This window comes from Saimiri boliviensis, chromosome 12 (genome assembly GCF_048565385.1).
Source record: "Saimiri boliviensis isolate mSaiBol1 chromosome 12, mSaiBol1.pri, whole genome shotgun sequence".
In the NCBI taxonomy this organism is placed as follows: Eukaryota; Metazoa; Chordata; class Mammalia; order Primates; family Cebidae; genus Saimiri; species Saimiri boliviensis.
In genome coordinates, this window is record NC_133460.1 from 31770256 (window position 1) to 31790377 (window position 20122).

The 20122-nt window shown below is 38.6% G+C and overlaps 1 protein-coding gene and 1 pseudogene across 4 annotated transcripts in view; one reads left to right on the forward strand and one right to left on the reverse strand.

Annotated features, from left to right (window-relative positions):
- The window catches only part of PARN (poly(A)-specific ribonuclease), a 204079-nt gene that overhangs the window by 170948 nt on the left and 13009 nt on the right, over positions 1-20122 (forward strand). Inside the window, exons 23-24 of one of the 4 annotated variants that reach the window (XR_012512809.1) lie at positions 6037-6514; positions 6599-11408. The exons of 2 other annotated variants lie outside the window; for them this stretch is intronic. Coding sequence is in view for 1 of the 2 variants with exons in the window: in XM_039478242.2 (XP_039334176.1) it covers positions 6037-6124 (88 nt within the window). In the remaining variant the exon portion in view is untranslated. Of the gene's footprint in view, positions 1-6036; positions 11409-20122 lie in introns of those variants that run through there. One more of the 4 variants, XM_039478242.2, reaches the window with a different exon arrangement.
- LOC101033785 (ATP synthase F(0) complex subunit g, mitochondrial pseudogene) lies at positions 19052-19358 on the reverse strand (annotated as a pseudogene).

The following is a 20122-nucleotide window of genomic DNA, read 5'->3' on the forward strand; positions in this document are numbered from 1 at the left end:
CGAACAGGAAATCCTGTGCCACACTTGGAACATGTCTTGCTACCCACTGTCCTACTCAGGAAGGGCATTCACACTGCTTTTTGGCTTTTAACAATATGAAGTCATGCTAGGAATGCTTTCACTTGCTTTGCTTACAATAAGGCAGAGAAGAATGACATTCTTTTCATAATTGTGCCATAATCTACCTTATTTTTATTGCCTTACCTGTTGTTCAGACTAAAAGAGCCACCTGAAGGTGGGAGTATGAACATGACTTGGAATATTAGATCTGAAGACTTTTCAAGCCATTTTTTTTAAGGGAAAATAAAAGGAAATCAGTATCATGCAATGCCACAGAAATCAGTATTCAGACCACTATTTTCTGAGTATTACATTAGGTGTCATCTATTTGATAAAGAGAATTGGGGAATTCTTGTGAATAACCATGTGGTACATTAGTTCATCATCATAAATTAATGACTGAATTCTTGGCAGATTAGTTTCTAGTTTGCTCTAGTTGCAAATTAATCCACATTTCTCTCTATTATTTCTGGTCATTTAGCTGCAGGGCGCATCAGAAAAAGAAGGGTGCACAAGCAGAGAGGAGAGAGGAGTGGTTGGATCCTTCTAGGCATATACCTCTTTTTTTGTCATTATTTGTGGAGCAGTAGTTTACTTCCAAATTTGACCCTGCCCAGATGGTATTTAGGGGGTTTTCATTTCTTCTCAGTTACAGTTAGTGGGTTTATAGGAAAACCAGAAGGAACCAAAGATGTCAGTTTTCAAAGAGCTGGAACATCTTCAGAAACACACAGGATTAAGATAGAAACTTTATTGTTTAGGTAACTGGCTTTGAATATTTTCTTTTGTGTCATTTCTATTTGCAAATGTTAATAATTGTGGAATATAGTAATACCACAGTAACTCGGATGGATGGAAATGAAGATAAATGGGAGGACATTTTTTGAAGAAGTGTAATGTATTCTTTTAAAGAATGGGTAGGTGGTGTCTGTAACTGTGAGCAAAAATGTTATCTGATAAACATGGACTTGGAGAGCCAGAAGGCTTGGAGGTGATCTGGTCCATCCTCTGTCATGTTACAAAAGAGGGCTGCAGGCTCAAAGTAGCTGTCTTGTTCAAGGTTGTAAAGCCATTCATAACAGAGCTGAGTTCTATATACCCTATAAAGACAAGTAATGATTTACTATTGCTGTAGAGGTTTTTCACATATTGAGTGAATCTTTGTGAAGTCCTTGACATTTAAAAAGAGTATTTTCAGTGAAAGATAAGAACATTGTCTTTAAAAGCCAAATAGTAAAAAAAAGTTTATAATAAAAAGCAGCAGTCCTCTGCTACCCCCATCCTGTCCCTCAGGGACAACCATTTTCAGTTCTTTCTTTTGATATTTATTTTCTCAAATAATGTATTTACTGCTGCTTCTTCATTTTTTAAAACTTTTATTTTAGCTTCAGGGGGTGCATGTGCAGATTTGCCATATAGGTAAATTCATGTAAAAAAAGTTTCTTGTGCAGATTATTTTGTCAGCCAGGTACTAAGCCTAGTATCCAAGAGTTATTTTTTCTGACCCTCCTCCCACACTCTACCCTCAAGTAGGCCCTAAGTGCCCGTCATTCCCTTCTTTGGGTCCATTTTATGGGAGCAAAGTACCTGCTTATAAGTGAGAACATGCAGTGTATGGTTTTCTGTTCCTGTGTGAGTTTTCTAAGGATAATGGCCTCCACCTCCATCCATACTTCTTACTTTTCCTGTTTGTCTTTTGACCTGCAAATAGGATAGGTAAGGATTCAGCTCTGTTGCTCTCATGCACTCCAGGTTGCTTTCCTTTCTCCACCTTCAGCCTTCTTCCAACTTTGTTCTCTTTGGTCTTCTTTTTCATAATTGTTTTGGCTGTACTAGATCCTTTGCAGCTCCCTGTGAACTTTAGTATCAGCTTATGTATTTATATAAAAGCATCTGCTAAATTTTTGGTTGAGATTGAATTAGGATATATAATATACTCTTTTAACCTATCAAAGTCTTCCTTCAAGTTATATCAACTCACATATAGCGTAAGAACCTTACAGTAATGTACTTAAATTTCCCAGTTCCCAATCTTTGTGCTGTTAGTGTCATTTACGTTTATGTTATTAACAGCATGCAACATTGTTACATTTCTTATTTAGTCAGTGATTTTCTAAAAAGAATTAAGTAATAAGAAATCTTACACTGGGCACGGTGGCTCACCCCTGTTATCTCAGCACTCTGGGCGGCCACAGTGGGAGGATCCCTTGAGCCCAGAGTTTGAGACCAGCCTGGGCTACATGGTAAGACTCTATCTCTGTAGAAAGCCAAAAAATTAGCCAAGCTTGGTGGCACCCGAGCTTGGTGGCACACATCTATATTCCCAGCTACTTGGGAGGCTGAGGTAGGAGGATCCCTTGAGCCTAGGAGGTTGAGGCTGCAGTGAGCTGTGTTCACACCTCTGCACTCCAGCCTACGTGACAGAGTGAAATCCTATCTCATAAAAAAGAAAGAAATGGAAAAGAAATTTGTATTTATCCATGTAAACATTTTCTCATGCCTTCCTGTATTTCCATATTTCCATCTGTTACCATTTTCCTTTTGTCTGAAGGAGTCAACTATGTCTTAGGGCAAGGACCTGCTGGTGATGAACTCTTTCAGCTTAATGAGGTTTCATTATGTTGTCCAGACTAGTCTCCAATTCCTGGGCGCAAGTGATCCTGCCTCAGCCTCCCACATTCTTTTGTATGTAAAAAAATGTCTTTATTTCACCTTCTTTTTTTTTTTTTTTTTTTTTTGAGACAGTCTCCCTTCATTGCCCAAGCTGGAGTGCAGTGGCGTGATCACAGCTCACTGCACCCTCTGCCTCCTTGATTCAAGGAGTTCCCCTGCTTCAGCCTCCGAGTGTACCACCACACCTGGCTAATTTTTGTATCTTTAGTAGAGACAGTGTTCTGCCATGTTGTCCAGCCTGGTTTTAAACTCCTGACCTCAGACGATCTGCCCACTTTGGCCTACCAAAGTGCTGGGAGTGAGCCACTGCACCCAGCCTCACATTCTTTTTTTTTTTTTTTTTTTTTTTTTTTTTTGGTGGGTGGGGGAATGTGGGGAACAGCAACCTCCACCTTCTGGGTCCTGTTTGAAGCAATTCTCCTGCCTTAGCCTCAGGAATAGTTGGGATTACAGGTACATGCCACCATTTTCAGCTAATTTTTTTGTATTTTCAGTAGAGGTGAGGTTTCACCACGTTGGCCTGGCTGGTCTTGAACTCCTGACCTCATGATCCACCTGCCTTAGCCTCCCAAAGTTCTGGGATTATAGGCATGAACCACCACACCCAGCCCACATTCATTTTTGAAAGATGTGTTTGCTGGGTGTAGAATTCTAAATGGACAGGGTTTTTTTTTCTTTCATTCTTTAAAGATACTGCTCCACTTTCTTCTCACTTGCATTGTTTCTCAACAGAAATCTGTTGTCATCCCTATTTTTGTTTCTTTTCTATGTAGCACAACTTTTTTGTAGCTACTTTTTACAGTTTTTTTCTTTATTGTGAGTTTTGAGTAATTTGATTATGATGTACCCTGGTAATGTTTTCTTCAGGTTTCTAATCGTCTTGAGATTTGTTGAGCTTCTTGGATTTCTGGGTTTATAGCTTTAATCAAGTTTAGACATTTCAGGCTGGATGCAGTGGCTCGGGCCTGTAATCCCAGCGCTTTGGGAGGCTGAGGTGGGTGGATCTCTTGAACCCAAAAGTTCATGACCAGCCTGGGCAATAAGGCAAAACCCTGTCACTGCAAAAAAAAAAAAAAAAAAAAAAAAAATACACACACACAGAATTAGCTGGACATGGTAGCCCATGCCAGTAGTCCTAGCTACTAGGGAGGCTGAAGTGGGAAGATCACTTGAGCCTGGGGAGGTCAAGGCTGCAGTGAACTATGATTGTGTCAGGGCACTCCAGCCTGAGTGACAGAATAAGATCTTGTCTCAAAAAAAAAAAAAGAAAAGTTTTGACATTTTTCAACCATTGCTTTGAAAGATTTTTTTTTTTTTCTTTTTTCTGCTCTCATTTTCTCTTTTAGGGACTTTATTCATGTATATTGAGGTGCTTGAAGTTGTCCCCTAGTTCACAGATGCTCTTTTTAATTATTTAAAGTTCTTTTTCTCTGTGTTTCATTTTGGATAGTTACCATCACTGGGCCTTCATTGCAGACATTGTACTTTTCATTTCTAGAAATTCTGTTCAGTTCGTAGCTTACTGTTTTGAACACGTGGAATGCAGTCATAATACCTTTCAGTGTCTTGCTCTGTTAATTCTAACATCTCTGTCAGTTCCAGATCACTTTCAGTTCACTGAATACTGTTACTGTAGGTTGAGTTTTTCTGCCTTTTTGCATACCTGATAGTCTTTGTTATTTTTTCTTTTTCTTTTTTTTTTTTTTTAAGCTGTCTCCTACAGGAAGGAAACCTGGTAGTCTCTAATAAGATGCCATATATTATAAATTTTACTTATGGTGTGCCAGATATTTTTGTATTACTATAAATGTTCTTGAGCTGTGTTCTAAAATGTCGTTGAAATGCTTGGAATCAATTTGATTCTTTCAGGTCTTTTGTAGTTTGGTGGGTCTGGAACAGTGTTCACCTAAGACCTTCCAAAATACTCTCCCCAGTGCTGTGATGTATATGTTTTCCCAAGTTAGCTGGTGGGAACAGACATGGTTCTCAGCCCTTTATGAGCACCACATATTGTTCCCTTGGATTCTTTTGGATGGTTCTTTCCCCAGCCCTGGGGAATTGCTCACCCATTATGTGCTGATCAGTCCTCTGCTGAATCATCAAAGAATCCCTGTGCAGCTCTTCAGGGTTTTCTAACCAGTAAACTAGAGCAGTCGTTGGGTTCACCTCGTTTGTTTCCTGTCTCTCATGGGTCACCGTGCTTCCTTGTCCAGTGTCCAGTGCTTTCAGAACCATTGTTTCAAGTGGTATTTTGTCTGATTCTTTTGGTTGTTTTAGGCGAGTGGGTAAATCCAGTTCCTGTTAACTGCATCTTGGCTGGAATGGAAGTTGCTCCATTGTCTTTGTGTCTTTACATACAAACATACTGTCCAGAAATCTGATACCACTTTTATTCAATATCCTTTGTATATAGCCTCTATTTCTTTTCTTCTTCTTCATCTCTCTCTCTCTCTCCCTCCCTCCCTCCCTCCCTCCCTCCCTCTCCCCCTCTCCCCCCACCTTCCCCCTACTTTGGGCCTTTGTGAAATTTTTGAGAATATTTTTTTTCTCTCCCAGTATTTGGAAATTCCACAGTAATGAGCCTTGGAAGTGTTAATGCTGAGTAATACTCCCTATGGGCTGTTACAGGCTGGAGACTTGCAACTTACAGGGAAATGTATTGTTTTATTTCCTTGACAGTTTTTTTTTCTTTCATTTCTCTCTCCTTTCTTTCAGGAACTCCCATGGTTAAATGTCAGGTTTCCTGGATTTATCCTCTAATGTTTTTGTCTTTGTCTGTTCTATTCTATTTTCTTTCATCTTTTTGTTCAATTTCTTGGACATTTCCCTGACCTTCCCCCTTTAACACTTTCATTGATTTTTTTTCTTTCAACTCCTATTTTAATTTCTAAGAATTCTTGTCCTCACAATATTCCTTTGAAAGAATGTATACAGCTCTTCTTTCTTGGATGTAGAATTATCTTTTACGTCTGTAAGGACTTTGATTTTTTAAGTAGTTCTCTGTGCATGGTTCTGATATGCATGGATTTTAGTCGCCAGGTTAGTTAAATAACAACAGTCCCCCAGTAATATGATTCCAATTTCAATGACTACGATGTATTAACTGTGAGTAATTGAATAAAGTGCAAACTTCACTACTAGCTCTTCAGTCCACTCATCCCTGTGTAGAAAACAGATACATGTCCTGATCGGTCATTAATCAGGGCACTTCTTTCAGAGTCTGTGTGACTGGTCACTGCACATTCATTATTCTATTCACTCAGACAGCAAAACATGTCATTGTGTTGTCTCCTTGTTTCTCAGTGATAAACCCAGGCAACATTCTTTTCAAATGGATAATCAAAAGAGGGAATTGATCCACCAAGATGAAAGTGTCACAAGGAACCAATAAGTGATAATGTCGAAAGTGAAATTCAAATCAAAACAATAGAGTTATAAAGAAGAATTGGCTGACCATGGGAATGTTGACACTGCTGCCATTTGAGTTGCTGTAAATCTGCAGTCTGAGGAACTTAAGGAAGGCAACTTATCAGCATCAATGAGGAAACTGGTTGTGACAAAAAGGATGAAGACTTCCCAGAGGAAGTAACACCAGCATGAGATTTCACGTTAAAGGAGCTGTCAGAGATACGTCATTGGAAGTGCCAAGGATAACCCATTGGAAGCTGATTCATATTGACAAAGGCGTACGACAGTTCACCCAGGCATAGAAGAAACACTCCGTATCATAAGTTATATGACAAGAAGAAGGCACACACTGTTTAAACTACTCTGAATAAAGGTTTTTTTTGTTTTGTTTTTAACAAAAGCTCATACTTTATTCACATTTCCTCAGTTTTTACCTAATGTCCTTTTTCTATTTCAGTTTCAGGATCTCATCGAGGATACCACATTACATTTGGCCATCATGTCTCCATAGGCTCCTTTAGACTGTGATGGTTTCTCTGACTCTCTTTGTTTCTGATTACTTGACAGTTTCAGGGTGAATTTCAGCTAATGTATGGAATGTCCTCCAACTTGAGTTTGTCTGATATTTTTCTAATGGTTAGACTAAGGTTGTGGGTTTTGGATGGAAGACACGTGATGAAGTGCCATCCTCATCCCTTCATATCAAGGGAACATGCTGTCAATGTGATTTCTTACTTGTGATGTTAACTTCATCACCTGGGTTGAAGTGGTGTTTCTCAGGTCTCTCCACGTGAAGTTACTGTTCGCTCTCTTTCCACACTGTGCTCTTTGAAAGGAAGTCACTGTACACAGCCCAGGCCTAAGTGGTGGTTGTTATGTTCCACTTCCTTTAGGGAGGAGTGTCTGGAATTTTTCTGAACAAGAGATTTGTCTCTTATTTATTATTCAGTATTTGATCTATATTGTTGTATGGACCTAAGTTTTATACAAAGTAATAAAACACTTTAATTCCCAGTGGTTTCTGATCCTTTAAATTGCAGTGTGCTAAATGTTATGGTTTTACTTTTTTTCATTTCTCTATTTTTAACTCACAGTCAGAGACTTAGTAATGTTGTGACAAAAATTTCTAAAGGCCACAGAAAAATCCATTTTTCCTATTGATCATTAAGATTGCTTTGCACCTTTTCAGTTGTCCAGACGTTTTTATGATTCGGTACTACATGCAAAGCAAGGACTGGCTGTAGTTTGTAGAGTTTCCTTCAGCTCCCTATTCTTTCTGTGCTTGTTTCCTCAGAGTTCCTTTTTTCTATCTGTGTATTGGTCTGTTTTGGTTTTTGTCTCTCATGTTAGAAGCTTTCTTCATATATTTCACTGTTCTTGGCCATCCATTATTTTTTAAGAATGAACTAAAAATTGATGAGAAGCTCTGGGTGTGGGGCAGATCTCATTGATGGTCTTTCTATGTAGGATGATGAGGTGAAAAGTTGGCTTTATAATTAATATGTCTTTTCTCTGAGGCTGATTCCATTCCTTTATGGTTTACACTTCTTATAGCTATATAAGAACTCTCTGCCTAAATAATATCACAAAGATTTTCTCATATTTTTTAGCAGTTTTTATTCTCAGTTTTATGTTAGGTATATGATCTATGAGGCATGGGTATGAGTTTATATTTTACATGTAGATACCGAGTTACTCCAGCACTGTTTTATGAAAAGAATATCATTTCCCCACTGAATTACCTCGACTCCTTAGTCAAATCATTTGGTCGTATACGTATGGGTCTATTTCTAGACTCTTTTATTTCATTGATTTATATGTCTGTTCTTTGACTGATACCATCTTGTCTTGATTACTGTAGCTTTACAGTGAGCCTTGAAATCAAATAGTGTACTCTTTAATCTTGCGGATTTTTTTTTATAAAAGAGTTTATTCTAAGTCCTTCACTTTCAACAAAAATTTTAGTCAGTTTTTCAGTTTCTACAAAAAGCCTGTTAGCTCTTTGATTGGAATTGTGTTGAACCTGTAAACCATTTTGAGGAGAATTAACATCTTAACTACATTGAGTCTTCCAACCCATGAACATAGTATATCTTTTCACTTACTTAGGCTTTCTTTGATTTCTCTCATCAGTGTATTATAGTTTTCAGCATACAAATTTTGCATGTGCTATGCTGGAGTTGTCCCTGCATATTTTGCCTTTTGATCTGTTATAACTCATGTATTTTTAAAGTTCCATTTCTAGTCATTTATTGCTAGTATAAAGAAGTAGAATAGGTTTTTTGTTTTGACCTTGTATTCTTACACCTTCCTTACTTATTCCCTTATTAGTTCTAATAATTTATTTTAGAGTTATTGGGTATTTTTTGTTTAAACAATCATATCTACAGATTTCCCCAGTATAAATTTTCCCATACAAATTTTTCTTCCTCTTGCCTTTTTGCTCTGGCTAGGGCCTCTATTACATTGTTGAATAGAAGCTGTGAGAGCCGACATCTTTGTGTTATTCCTGATCTTAGGAGGAAAGCTTTCAGTCTTCCAACATTAATGTGGTATTAGCTGTAAGGATTCAGTTTTTTTTAGAGATCGATTCTCTGATTTCCAGCTTGGGGAATAAAAGCCTGAAAGAAGCCTGACTTCTGTGCTCTGGGTACAGATTGGCAGAAGGGAGCTGGAGTCCTCACTACTCAGTATGTGGGGGATGGCTACTTGCCCCCATTTGTCCACTCATATCGCCTCATTCCCACTCTTTGCCATTGTACCTGGTGCTGCTGAGCTTGCAGAGGATCGCTTTCTCCTATCCAGCTCCTACTGGCCTGGGGTGATACCAGTCCCCTGGCTTCTCTGGGGTGGGAGATTCTATTACAGCCTTGCTCCCTACTGACATGGCTTCAGTCCTTATCACCTGCTTGGTTTAGGAATCTAGGGCCTGCTTGTGCTGAGATTTTGCAGGGCTCTATTGGGTGAACCCGCCTTTTGTAGAACACTCAGATTTCTGTTTCTGCCTTTATGCAGAGCAGAGCTCTTTGACATTTTTCTCCCTAATTTCCTCTGCAAAGAGAGTGCCTGCAAGGTGAGCTGATACCCCATTCTCTGATGCTGACTCTCCTGTTCTGTTTTCCTCCGTAGGTGTTATCTTCTCTCTGCAGATAAATAGTGTGTTCATCGGTCATGTGTAACTTCCTGAAAATTTTTTTAAAGTTGTTTATTTTCTAAAATAGTTGGCTTTTTGGTATGCAGGGATGATATTTTGTTTTTCTTTTTATAGCCTTGATTATGTTACTGATTTGATTAGTAAGTCCTTTCATCAAAGTCAAAAGGTAAATTTTAGTACAAAAGTAAATTTCATCCTAGCCTCTGAAAATTTCAGATGTTCTAAATTCAGATCCAACTAATTGTATGTTGAGTATATGTTTTACATTTAGAAATTATTATTAACATAATATCTTTCATGTTTGCATCAATTAATTTTTTCTTTGTTAAAGTGAGTTGAAAATAGGGGATTGTTTGAAATAGTCAAAACAGGTTCTTGTGGAGTATTTCTTAATGAATGCCATTGATTCCTTGTAATGATGAACCAGTTTTTCTTTTAAGCCTCATATTCACAGGTAAGCTTTATGTCTAGGATAGAGCACATACACAATGCATTCGTGTTTTCTCTCTCTCTCCCTCTCTCCCCCTTTCCCCCTCTCCCCCGCCCCATTCCCCCGCCACCCATTGCACAAGACAGCTACCTTTATTACCAGACAGCTACCATTCAGACCTTATTTAATGTTAATTTTGTTTTGAGACTCAATTAATTTTGTTTTTTGAGACAGAGTCTCACTCTGTCACCCAAGCTGGAGTACAGTGGTATGATCTTGGCTCGACGCACCCTCCGCCTCCCGGGTTCAAGTAGTTCTCCTGCCTCAGCCTCCCAAGTAGCTAGGATTACGGGCACATACCACAACGCCCAGCTATTTTTTCTATGTTTGGTAGAGACATGGTTTCACCATGTTGGCCAGGCTGGTCTTGAACTCCTGACCTCAAGTGATTTGCCCGTCTCAGCCTCCCAAAGTGCTGAGATTACAGGCGTGAGCCAATGTGCCTAGTCCCAAGACTCAAATTCTTTATTAGAAATAAGAATCTTAGTTTGTCAGTGATCTCTGAGGGTCTGGCTTCCAAGCTGAGCATAGGTTGTCCAACATCCTCTCCTCTCCCACCTAGATCGAGCCCCAAAACACAGAAACAGTCATGCTCATGGAATTCAAATTCACCGTGAGAGTTTGTTGATACAATAAAAAGGCATTTCTAGCTCCGACTTACGGGATCTCTCTAGCTTATTTTGCTGTGTGAGGTAGTTTGCACAGTGGGACATTCCTTCAATTCCTTAGCTACATCTAGTAGGGAATGCGTTTTCATTCAACCTAGCAGGAGAAGCTGACTACATGGGAATGTAAACTGTATTAATACTGTTTCTAATTCAGGATAAAATAAGCAGTTTGTTGTTTGTCACTTGCATTATTGCTTTTGGGGAGGGAGCTTTCACTTACTTATTTCATCCATTCAGCCAACCTTAGCCAAGAACTTACTCTGTGCCAGGCCCTGTGCCAGTTATGGAGAGTACAAGCAGTGTAAGAGCCCACTCTCATGGACCATACATTCTAGAGGCAAAGAGAGAGAATAGATAAGTAAGGACATAAATAAGAAGCAAGGCAGAGGCGAGTAGGGGGAGGAAAATAAAACAGGGCAGGGAGATGAATGTGACAGGGTAAATATCTGTTTGGGCTCCTCCATGGGGGTTAGGGAGTCTCTTTTCAGTTGAGACCAGTGCAGTGAGGAGATCTGGCCCTAGAGGTTGTAAAGCAGTGGCAAAAACATTGACCTTGGAATACAGTCTGAGACCCACCTGCCCAGCTGCAGTACCTAGGGAAGGTCATTTACCCTGAAGATGAGGCTTCTTTTCTGAAAAATGGGAGTGTACGTGTGTCCAGCTTCAAAGAGTCATATACAGTTACCAAATGAGAGAATGATATAAACAGAAGCCTTTTAAAATGAAAGGGGACTGGTATTTTATATAGCAACATGAACGTTCCAGCCAACTAAAGGACTTGCTATACCTATCTTTAAGACTTACCATAGGCCAGGAATGGTGATTCATGACTGTAATACCGGCACTTGGGAGGCCAAGGAGGGAGGATCACGTGAGCGCAGGAGTTCAGAACCAGCCTGAGCAACATAGCAAGACCCCCATCTCTACAAAAAAAAAAAAAAAAAAAAAAATTAAATTAGGCATGGTGGTGCATGCCTGTAGTCCCAGCTACTCAGGAGGTGGAGGTGGGAGGATCACTTGAGCCTGGGAGGTTGGGGCTACAGCGAGTTATGATTACAGTGAGTTATGATTACAGTGAATTATGATTGCACTCCAGTCCAGGTAACAGAGCCAGACCCCATCTCTTTTAAGAAAAAAAAAAAAAAACTTACTGTAAAACTGCAGTACTATAGTGTGGGACTGGTAAGGAAAGACAGAAAGTGGAACAGAATAGAGAGTCCAAGAATACAACCACACACGTGTGATCAGTTGATTTCCAATAGTTTTTCCATGAAAGAATTCCTTCTTGGCATTTATAGACATTTGTCTCTTATTCCATATTGTGAGAAAAATCAGTCAAGAAATAAGGAAAAAGGAAAAATCCTGCAAGAATTAACGTTTTAGCAGCCAACATGGGTATCACTAGTTTAAAGGAATTCCCCAACCTCGGGTGAAAGGCAAGAGCACAGTCAGCAACACTTAAGAGTCAGAGATTAAGGTCATCATTTTCAGCAACAAGTAGGAGAGAAGGAGTGGCAGTTCAGTCAAGTCATTCTGTCACTGTTACCATATTGCAAGTGTGTGTTATGTGTGTTTATGGCCCTGCCTGCTATTTACAGTGAGTCATTCTTCTCAATAAAAATCTGCTGAGTTGGCCGGGCGCGGTGGCTCAAGCCTGTAATCCCAGCACTTTGGGAGGCCGAGGCGAGTGGATCACAAGGTCAAGAGATAGAGACCGTCCTGGTCAACATGGTGAAAGACCGTCCTGGTCAACATGGTGAAACCCCGTCTCTACTAAAAAATAAAAAAAAATAAAAAAAAAAAAACATTAGCTGGGCATGGTGGCGCGTGCCTGTAATCCCAGCTACTCAGGAGGCTGAGTCAGGAGAATTGCCTGAACCCAGGAGGCGGAGGTTGTGGTGAGCCAAGATCGCACCATTGCACTCCAGCCTGGGTAACAAGAGCAAAACTCCGTCTCAAAAAAAAAAAAAAAAAAAAAAATCTGCTGAGTTTATGCACATGAGTACACGTTACAAAATCCTGGAACTCTTGTTTGAAGATAGAAGTTTTGGCAGCAGCCCTTAAGTTGGTAGCTTTGAAGCGTGATTCCTGTGTTGTGCTGTTAACCTTGCTAGGATAGCCAAACGTTACATTACATTAGCTCATAGAATCCAATCATGTTCACTGGTGTTTTTCCGTGTTTGGGTGTTTAATGAAGGCTACAGTTGTTTTTAAATACTTTTATAGGAGAGATGTAAAGAGAAGATGTGTGAGTATGATTATGGAATACTCTTAACGTGAAATCAGCTGATATAAAATTTGAATTAGGAAAAGCAGAATCAATTTTAAGAGCAAAATCAAGGCAAGCAGACAAAATATTTTCAAAACTAGGAAAGGAAATGGGCTTATATAAAGCCGTATGCAGGCTGAAGCCCAACTGCAATTTGCCTTGGACACACTCTTAAGGGTTTGACCATCATTAACATAACATGAAAGAAGCTTTTCTACATTTGGAATATTTTTCATGAAACAGATATTAACAATTAATGCTTATGTGTTTTTAAGTATCATTTAAGAATAACTTTTAAATACTAAATATTTGTGGCATCTTTCAATTTTTAAATGGTATTTATTTGGCATTCATTTGGTGCTACTGTGTTTGTAATGTTTTCTGTTACCAAATGTCTATATCAGGTAGAGGTTATTTTTACGTGTTATTGAAATATATGCTTTTCTCACAGTTTGTTGGTTCATAATAGTGACCTGTGCATATATTATTATATCTTACTTTATAGAACTGACCCCTGAAACTTTTAGTATAACTGTATCACATAAAAGTGACTTGGTATTTATAACTCATTATTCAAAAACATATAACACAGTGCTATTAAAAATGCAGAATATTTTATGATTTGGGAATTCTTCATTCCTGAATCTTGAAGCTAATAACTATTGAGAATTTGGAAAAACCAAAAATTCCTGACAGAGGTACCGAAACAACTGGGTAACTATGCCCATAACTGCATTTCTGTTCTTATGCTACACCACATTTAAAATGAACTTGAAGCGACTCATAGAACAGAATGGAAGAACTAAAGTGATACCACTGTTAGAAGAAAAAAAATTGAAACCTTAGTGTCTTGCATTAGGCAAAGATTTCTTAGATATAACAAAAGCATAAAAGAAAAATACTGATAAATTGGACTTAGAATTTAATCTTCTTTTCTTCAAAAGATACTGTTAAGAAACTGTGAAGAGAAGGCACATACTGGAAAAAATGTTCTTTTCCTTTTTTTCCTTTTAAATAGAGATGGAGATTCACCATGTTGTCCAGGCTGGTCTCTAACTCCTGAGCTCAAGCAGTTCACCCACTTCCCAAAGTGCTAGGATTACAGGCATGAGCTACCACGCCTGGCCAAAAATTTTTAAACTGAATATCTAATAAAACAGTTGTATCTACATACAAAATAGTTGTATCATAATCATATATGCTCTTACAATATATACTCAGCAATTCAAAAAAACAACCCAGTTTCTTTTATTTTTTTATTTTTTTTTGAGACAGTTTCACTCTTGTTACCCACGCTGGAGTGCAGTGGCACGATCTCAGCTCACCACAGCCTCCGCCTCCTGACAACCCAGTTTCTTGAAAAGGTGGATGAGGTCAAAAGATTTCAAAGATTCTTCAGAGAAGATATACAAATAGCCAATAAAGAGTTTGGCAATTTCTTGTAAAGTTAAATTGCAAATGCATTTCTATATATCACCCAGAAATTCTTCTAGGTATTTATCTTTGAAAAATAAAAACTTAATGTTTTTAATAGTAAAAGCTAGCTTTTACCCGAATGTTCCTAGCAGCATTATTTATCATGACAAAAAGTTGAAAGCAGCCTAAAGGTCCATCAGCTAGTAAATGAATAAATTGTGATACAGCCATACTATAAAATAAAGAGTACTAATACTAACAGCCATGTGACTGACTCTCAAAGTATTATGCTAAGTGAAAACAGTCAAAAGACTAAATATTGTGTGATTTCATTTATATGAACTTCCAGAAAAGGCAAAACTATGTAAATAGGAGTATAAACAGATTAGTGGTTGCTGCGACAGTGTGTATTAAGTGCAGAGTGACATGAGGAATCTTTTTAGGAAAAGGGCATTGTTCTATATCTCGATTGTAGCAATAGTTACATGGTTATATGCAATTCCCAAAGTTAACCAAACTACTTTTAAAACAAGTGAATTCCATTGCATGTAAATAATACCCTAATTTAAAATAGGTGAAAATGTTCCTGTGGCAGCCAGATTTTTGTTAATTGCTTTATGGAAAAAGATATTTGTAGAGGTTTGAAAATACAGCCTTTCTATAAGCAAACATTTTTTCTACTAAAAGCAAAAAGCTAATGAAGATGTTTACCCTTGTGGAATTTGATGGATAGTTGACAGTAACTTAACTTTTAGCGAAATACTAGTCAAAGTTTAGTGTTCAATTTTAACATACCAAGCTGTGTCTGTGACATTTTAATTACCACTTCTTACAGTGAATTTAAATGTCCACTTCTTATTCATTATAAACTAGCTCACTTTGTACATTATAAATCTGTATGCAAAATGAGGTCATATGAATGGGAGATTGTTTTGCCTCTCATTTTACCTTTTGACATTTAAAATCAGTTAATAAAAGAATGCGTCCTCAACATGCATGTATTCAGAGTGCTACATACGCATGTGCACACACACATGCATGCACAGCAGTACCTTCCAAATATATAAAGAATCACATTCATAAAGGCAGTATTACATATATCCGGTTTTTAATGTATAATTAAAACTCTTTGATTTAAAACTGCCATAGTAAAGTTATATGGGATATAATCACAGCTTTTATTTTCATTAAAGGATAGCAGGTCTTACATATATATAGATACAGCAACATTTTAGGAAATAAACTAATTCCACATATATCTGAGCGCTTTCTCAGGCAGGAAGCCCAATAACCATTAGCTTCTCCTAGGAAGCAAAAGACTTACTTGAGAGCAGAAACTACAGATAAGCAATTAAGAAATACGTTGTAGGCTGGGCGTTGTGGCTCACACCTGTAATCTCAGCACTTTGGGAGATGGAAGCAAGCTGATCTCTTGAGGTCAGGAGTTCGAGACCAGCCTGGCCAACATGGTCAAACCCCATCTCTAATAAAAATATAAAAATTAGCCGGGCATGGTGGCACGCACCTGTAATCCTAGCAACTGATAGGTTGAGACATGACAATCACTTGAACCTGGAAGATAGAGGTTACAGTGAGCCAAGATTGTGCCACTGCACTCCAGCCTGGGCAATGGAGTGAGACTCCGTCTAAAAAAAAGAAGAAAGAAAAAGAAAATATGTTGTAAATTAATTGAGAAACTGTTCAGGAAAATGCTTTGTAAACTTAAAAGTTGTATAGAAACAAGAGCCCTGCAGAAGCACATCTGGCATAGTCCCTGTTGCATAGTAGACATCAGATGTTTATGGAGAGGAGCATTACAGATGCATCGGCCTTGTTGGCCAAAATACCATAGTAACTTGTGGTTAGAATACAAACCAATGTATTCTAGTAAGTGCCTTCAAAATCATTGCTTGCAGTTAATGCTAAAGTTAATTATTCTCCATGTCCATGGAATAGCCGCCACGTGATGCTATGATATGAGGTAGTGATTGTTATTGTTGTTTGAGACGGTCTCACTCTGTCACCCGGGCTGGAGTGCCCTGGGAGGATCACAGCTCACTGCTGCCTCCACCTCCCAGACTCAAGCAATCCTACTTTAGCCTCCCAAATAGTTAGGAGTACAGGCATGCCATCACTATGCCCAGCTAATTTTTTTGTTGTTGTTGTTGAGACAGAGTTTTGGCACATTGCCCAGGCTAGTCTTGAACTCCTGGGCTCAAGCATTCCTCCCGCTTTGGCCTCCCTAAGTGTTAGGATTACCAGTTTGAGCCACCATACCCAGCCAAGATAAGAGTTTTGATGAAACCATACTCCTGTAAAGATACAGGATATTAATACCACACCAGAAAGTTCCCTCACGTTCCATCAGTCATTCCCTGCCTACCTTCCCTAACCCACCATTCTTCTGAATATTTTTCTCCGAAGATTAGCTTAGATTTTCTGGAATTTTATATAAATGTGTTTATAAAAAACCCACTCTTTCCTGTGAAGGCTTCTTTCACTTAGAGTGTTTGAAATTCATCCATGTTGTTGGAGGTATAGTAATTCATTTTTTATTGCTGAATTATATTTCATTGTATGAATATAGCCCAGTTTGTTTATCCATTCTCGTGTTCATGCAGTGCTCCTAGTTTCAGTTTATTGTAAAAAAAAAAAAAAAACAAGGTGAATGAGTTAAAGTCCTCTTGAGATAGCCAAGCAGAGTGTTTTGGGAAGCATGGAAAGGAAAGGACACTAAATAGGGCTTGGGAACATTCCCAGAGGAGAGTCATGTTGAGCAGGAAGAGATGAGCAGTAGTCTTAGCACGAATGGTGACATCGAAATGGGAAGTGTGGGATATATTTGGGCTGATAACTTCTGTTGGGATGTCGGGCACGTGGGAGAGTACGGACGATGGGCTTCGTTAGGTAAACCTAGGTAGTCTCTGCTGCTTGGCCGCCTAGTGAAAGATAGGCCAGGAAAGCAGATTGGGCCCCAGATGACAGAGGATCCTGGATGCTGTGCCAAGCAGTTTAAATTTAGGTTTATAGTGGAGAGTCGTAGTTTTTCTTTCCCTTCCCTTTCCTTGCCTTACGTATTGATGTAGAATCATGGATTCCTATTTTTCTTCAATGATGCAAAATTTATTACTGTTCTCTAATGAATTAGAGGGGACACATTGTCCCAGATTTGGCCAGTGGGAGTCAGTCCTTTCCTTTCAAGCTAGTTCCTAGTTCCCTGTGACATACCTAAACATTTTTTACTTTTTGGCATTGCAAAACATTTTAGACTCATTTTATAATTTATCTCCTCTGACCCTGGAATTAACCACTTATTCAGGAGCCCTGGTTCCTTTTAGTGAGGTATTAGAAACTAAGTTCTGGAAAGCAGATATGCTCATTGTTACTGGGGTGTCTCTACTAGGTCCTTTCTGTAGACAGAGCTGGTAATTTTGTGCCTGGATAGATAGGATTACCTATCCCTGCATAAATATACATGCATATATGTGCGTATATACGTAAATATGAACACATATACACATACTTATTTTAGAAATCACAAGCCCAAATCCTCATCTCCAATTTCAGTCTATCCCTCCAGGGTTCTTTTTTATCTTCCCTTATTCCAAAATTTTTATGTCTGTCTTCCAGAAACATCAGCATATTTACTGATTTACTCAGTGCCGTCATGCAGCTAAGTGTTTTCAGAATTGCTTCACTCATTCTGCTACAGAAGCAGACCTACTAAAGGATTCAGGATTTGTTTGCCATTCTCTCCCACACCCTACTCAAGAATGGGAATACCAGGTTCATAAGTTGTTCTTTCGCACTTGGCTTTTTACACATATTTTACTGGAAATCATTCCATAATCATTTTCAGTTCTTTGAGATCTTTATTCTTTTTTGTAACTGCTTAGTAGTTCATTGATTTTACGTACTGTTGTGTATTCAACGCGTTTTCTATGCTTAGACATTTAGGTACTTTGCAGTATTTTGCAATTCTAAATAATACTATATTGAATAGCTTGTACATATATATTTGCCTTGTAGGAGGTATAACTTCTAAATTCCTGGAAATGTATATAGTTTTGTTAGATATTGCCACACTGCCTCCATAAGAGTAAGTTGTACTATTTTGCATTCTTACCAGCAGTGTACGAAAGGACCCTTTTCCCCAATCTACAATGGAATATTTGAAGGTTTTTGCCAATCTAAAAACCTAGTGGGTGAGAAATGATATTTCGATGTTATTTTGCATTATGAATGAAGTTGAACAAATCTTTTCATGTGTTTAAGGAGTGTGTGTAATGAGCTGTTTATTCATAGCTTTTTCAGTTTTCTGTAGGACTTCTGGTCTTTCTTTTTCTCTTCATGTTTGAGTTATAATTTGTTAGGGGCATTAACCCTTTTTCTGTGATGCATGTTGCAGATATTTCCTCCTGGTTTGTCATTTGTCTTTGCACACGTTATTTATTGCCCTGTAAAACATGTTTACATTTATGAAGTCACATTTACAAATCCTTTATTATGTCTGGATTGTAAGACATGGCAAGAAAACCTTTTTCTACACCTAGATTTGGAGGCATTCACTCGTGTTTTCTTTTAGTGCCTGTGAAGTTGCCTTTTTTGCATTTAGAGAGCTAATGCCTTAGGTATTTATTCTTTTATATGGTATGAGGACTGGTTCTAATTTTATCCTTTTCTGCTTGTCCCAACACTATTTTTTTAAAGCCCGTCTTTGTGCCAGTATTTAGAGATACCACCATTATCATACAGTAGATTTCTATATACAGTTGGGGCTATTTCTAGACTTTGTATCTCACAAAGTATTTTTTTTAACAAGTCTTATTTTATTCAGATAGCACTCTGATCGCACATGGTCCAACAATGCTCAAATAATAAATCAAATATAATCAGATGTTAAAGATTACTCTTCAAACATTATAACCAATGATGCCACACTTGCCTATGATCTCCGCAACATAAAACCACATTAGCACCTCACCAAACCGTCCAGCACAGCATCCTTAACTGTGAGTTGTTTGAAACTACCAGTCTGGGCATTATTGACTTAATGTTTTTCAGGCTCTGAAAAGCTCTAGGGATCTCAGCAGGGATAAGAGGAATCAGTTCAATCTTGGCGTTGTACCAAAATGTGGCCAGTTGAGGCTTCAAATAAGTCACAACAGTGTTCACCAACACCAGGGTCTTCTCCACAAGGTTATGGATAAATTGGGCCATGGTTCTTGGGTGGAAAGTCTGTCACACTAGAAGGCCAGCTGAATGTCACACCCCGGAAGGACCCGCTGCAGAACCCCCTTCACAAAGTATTTTTAATACCTGTGGTTCTAGCTGAGTTTTCATTAAATATTTATGTCTCAGAGGCTACCAGGTTCCTGAATTTACAGTGCAAAGGAATTTTTAGGCCTCTTCCCTTTTTGTGATGGAAGAACCCTTACTATCTTATACTTTCCAAATTTTCTGAAATAAGCAAAATGTTTAGTCTTTAAAAAATCTTGTTAAAGGTATTAGTTTTTAAACAGTAAACTTTAGCATAAATTTTTAACCGTTTCCCCCACCCCAAAACATTACCATTGATATCGTCCCTTTTTTTTTTCAGAGTCCCTCGATTAAAAGAGATGTTTCAGAAAGCTCTCTATAATAGACATGAAAAAGAGGACAAATGAAAGGCTGGCCAGCCCAGTAGTAAGAGGAAGCGTACTCCAGCCTCTTCTGCTTCCCGTTCCTTAGAGATGCACCAGGAAGGCAGTGTGTTCTCCTCCTCCATCCTCTGAGTGTACCGTCAAGTGCAGTTGGCAGATTCAGGGAAGATGTTCAGTGCGGGAGTGATGTGGAGGAACTTGAATATTTGGGTAGCCAGCGTTTTTTTATATAGAACGTTTTAAAGTATTCGCGTCCTAGCTGGGCATGGTGGCTCACGCCCGCAATACCAGCACTTTGGGAAGCTGAGGCTGGCGGATCACTTGAGGTCCAGCATTCAAGAC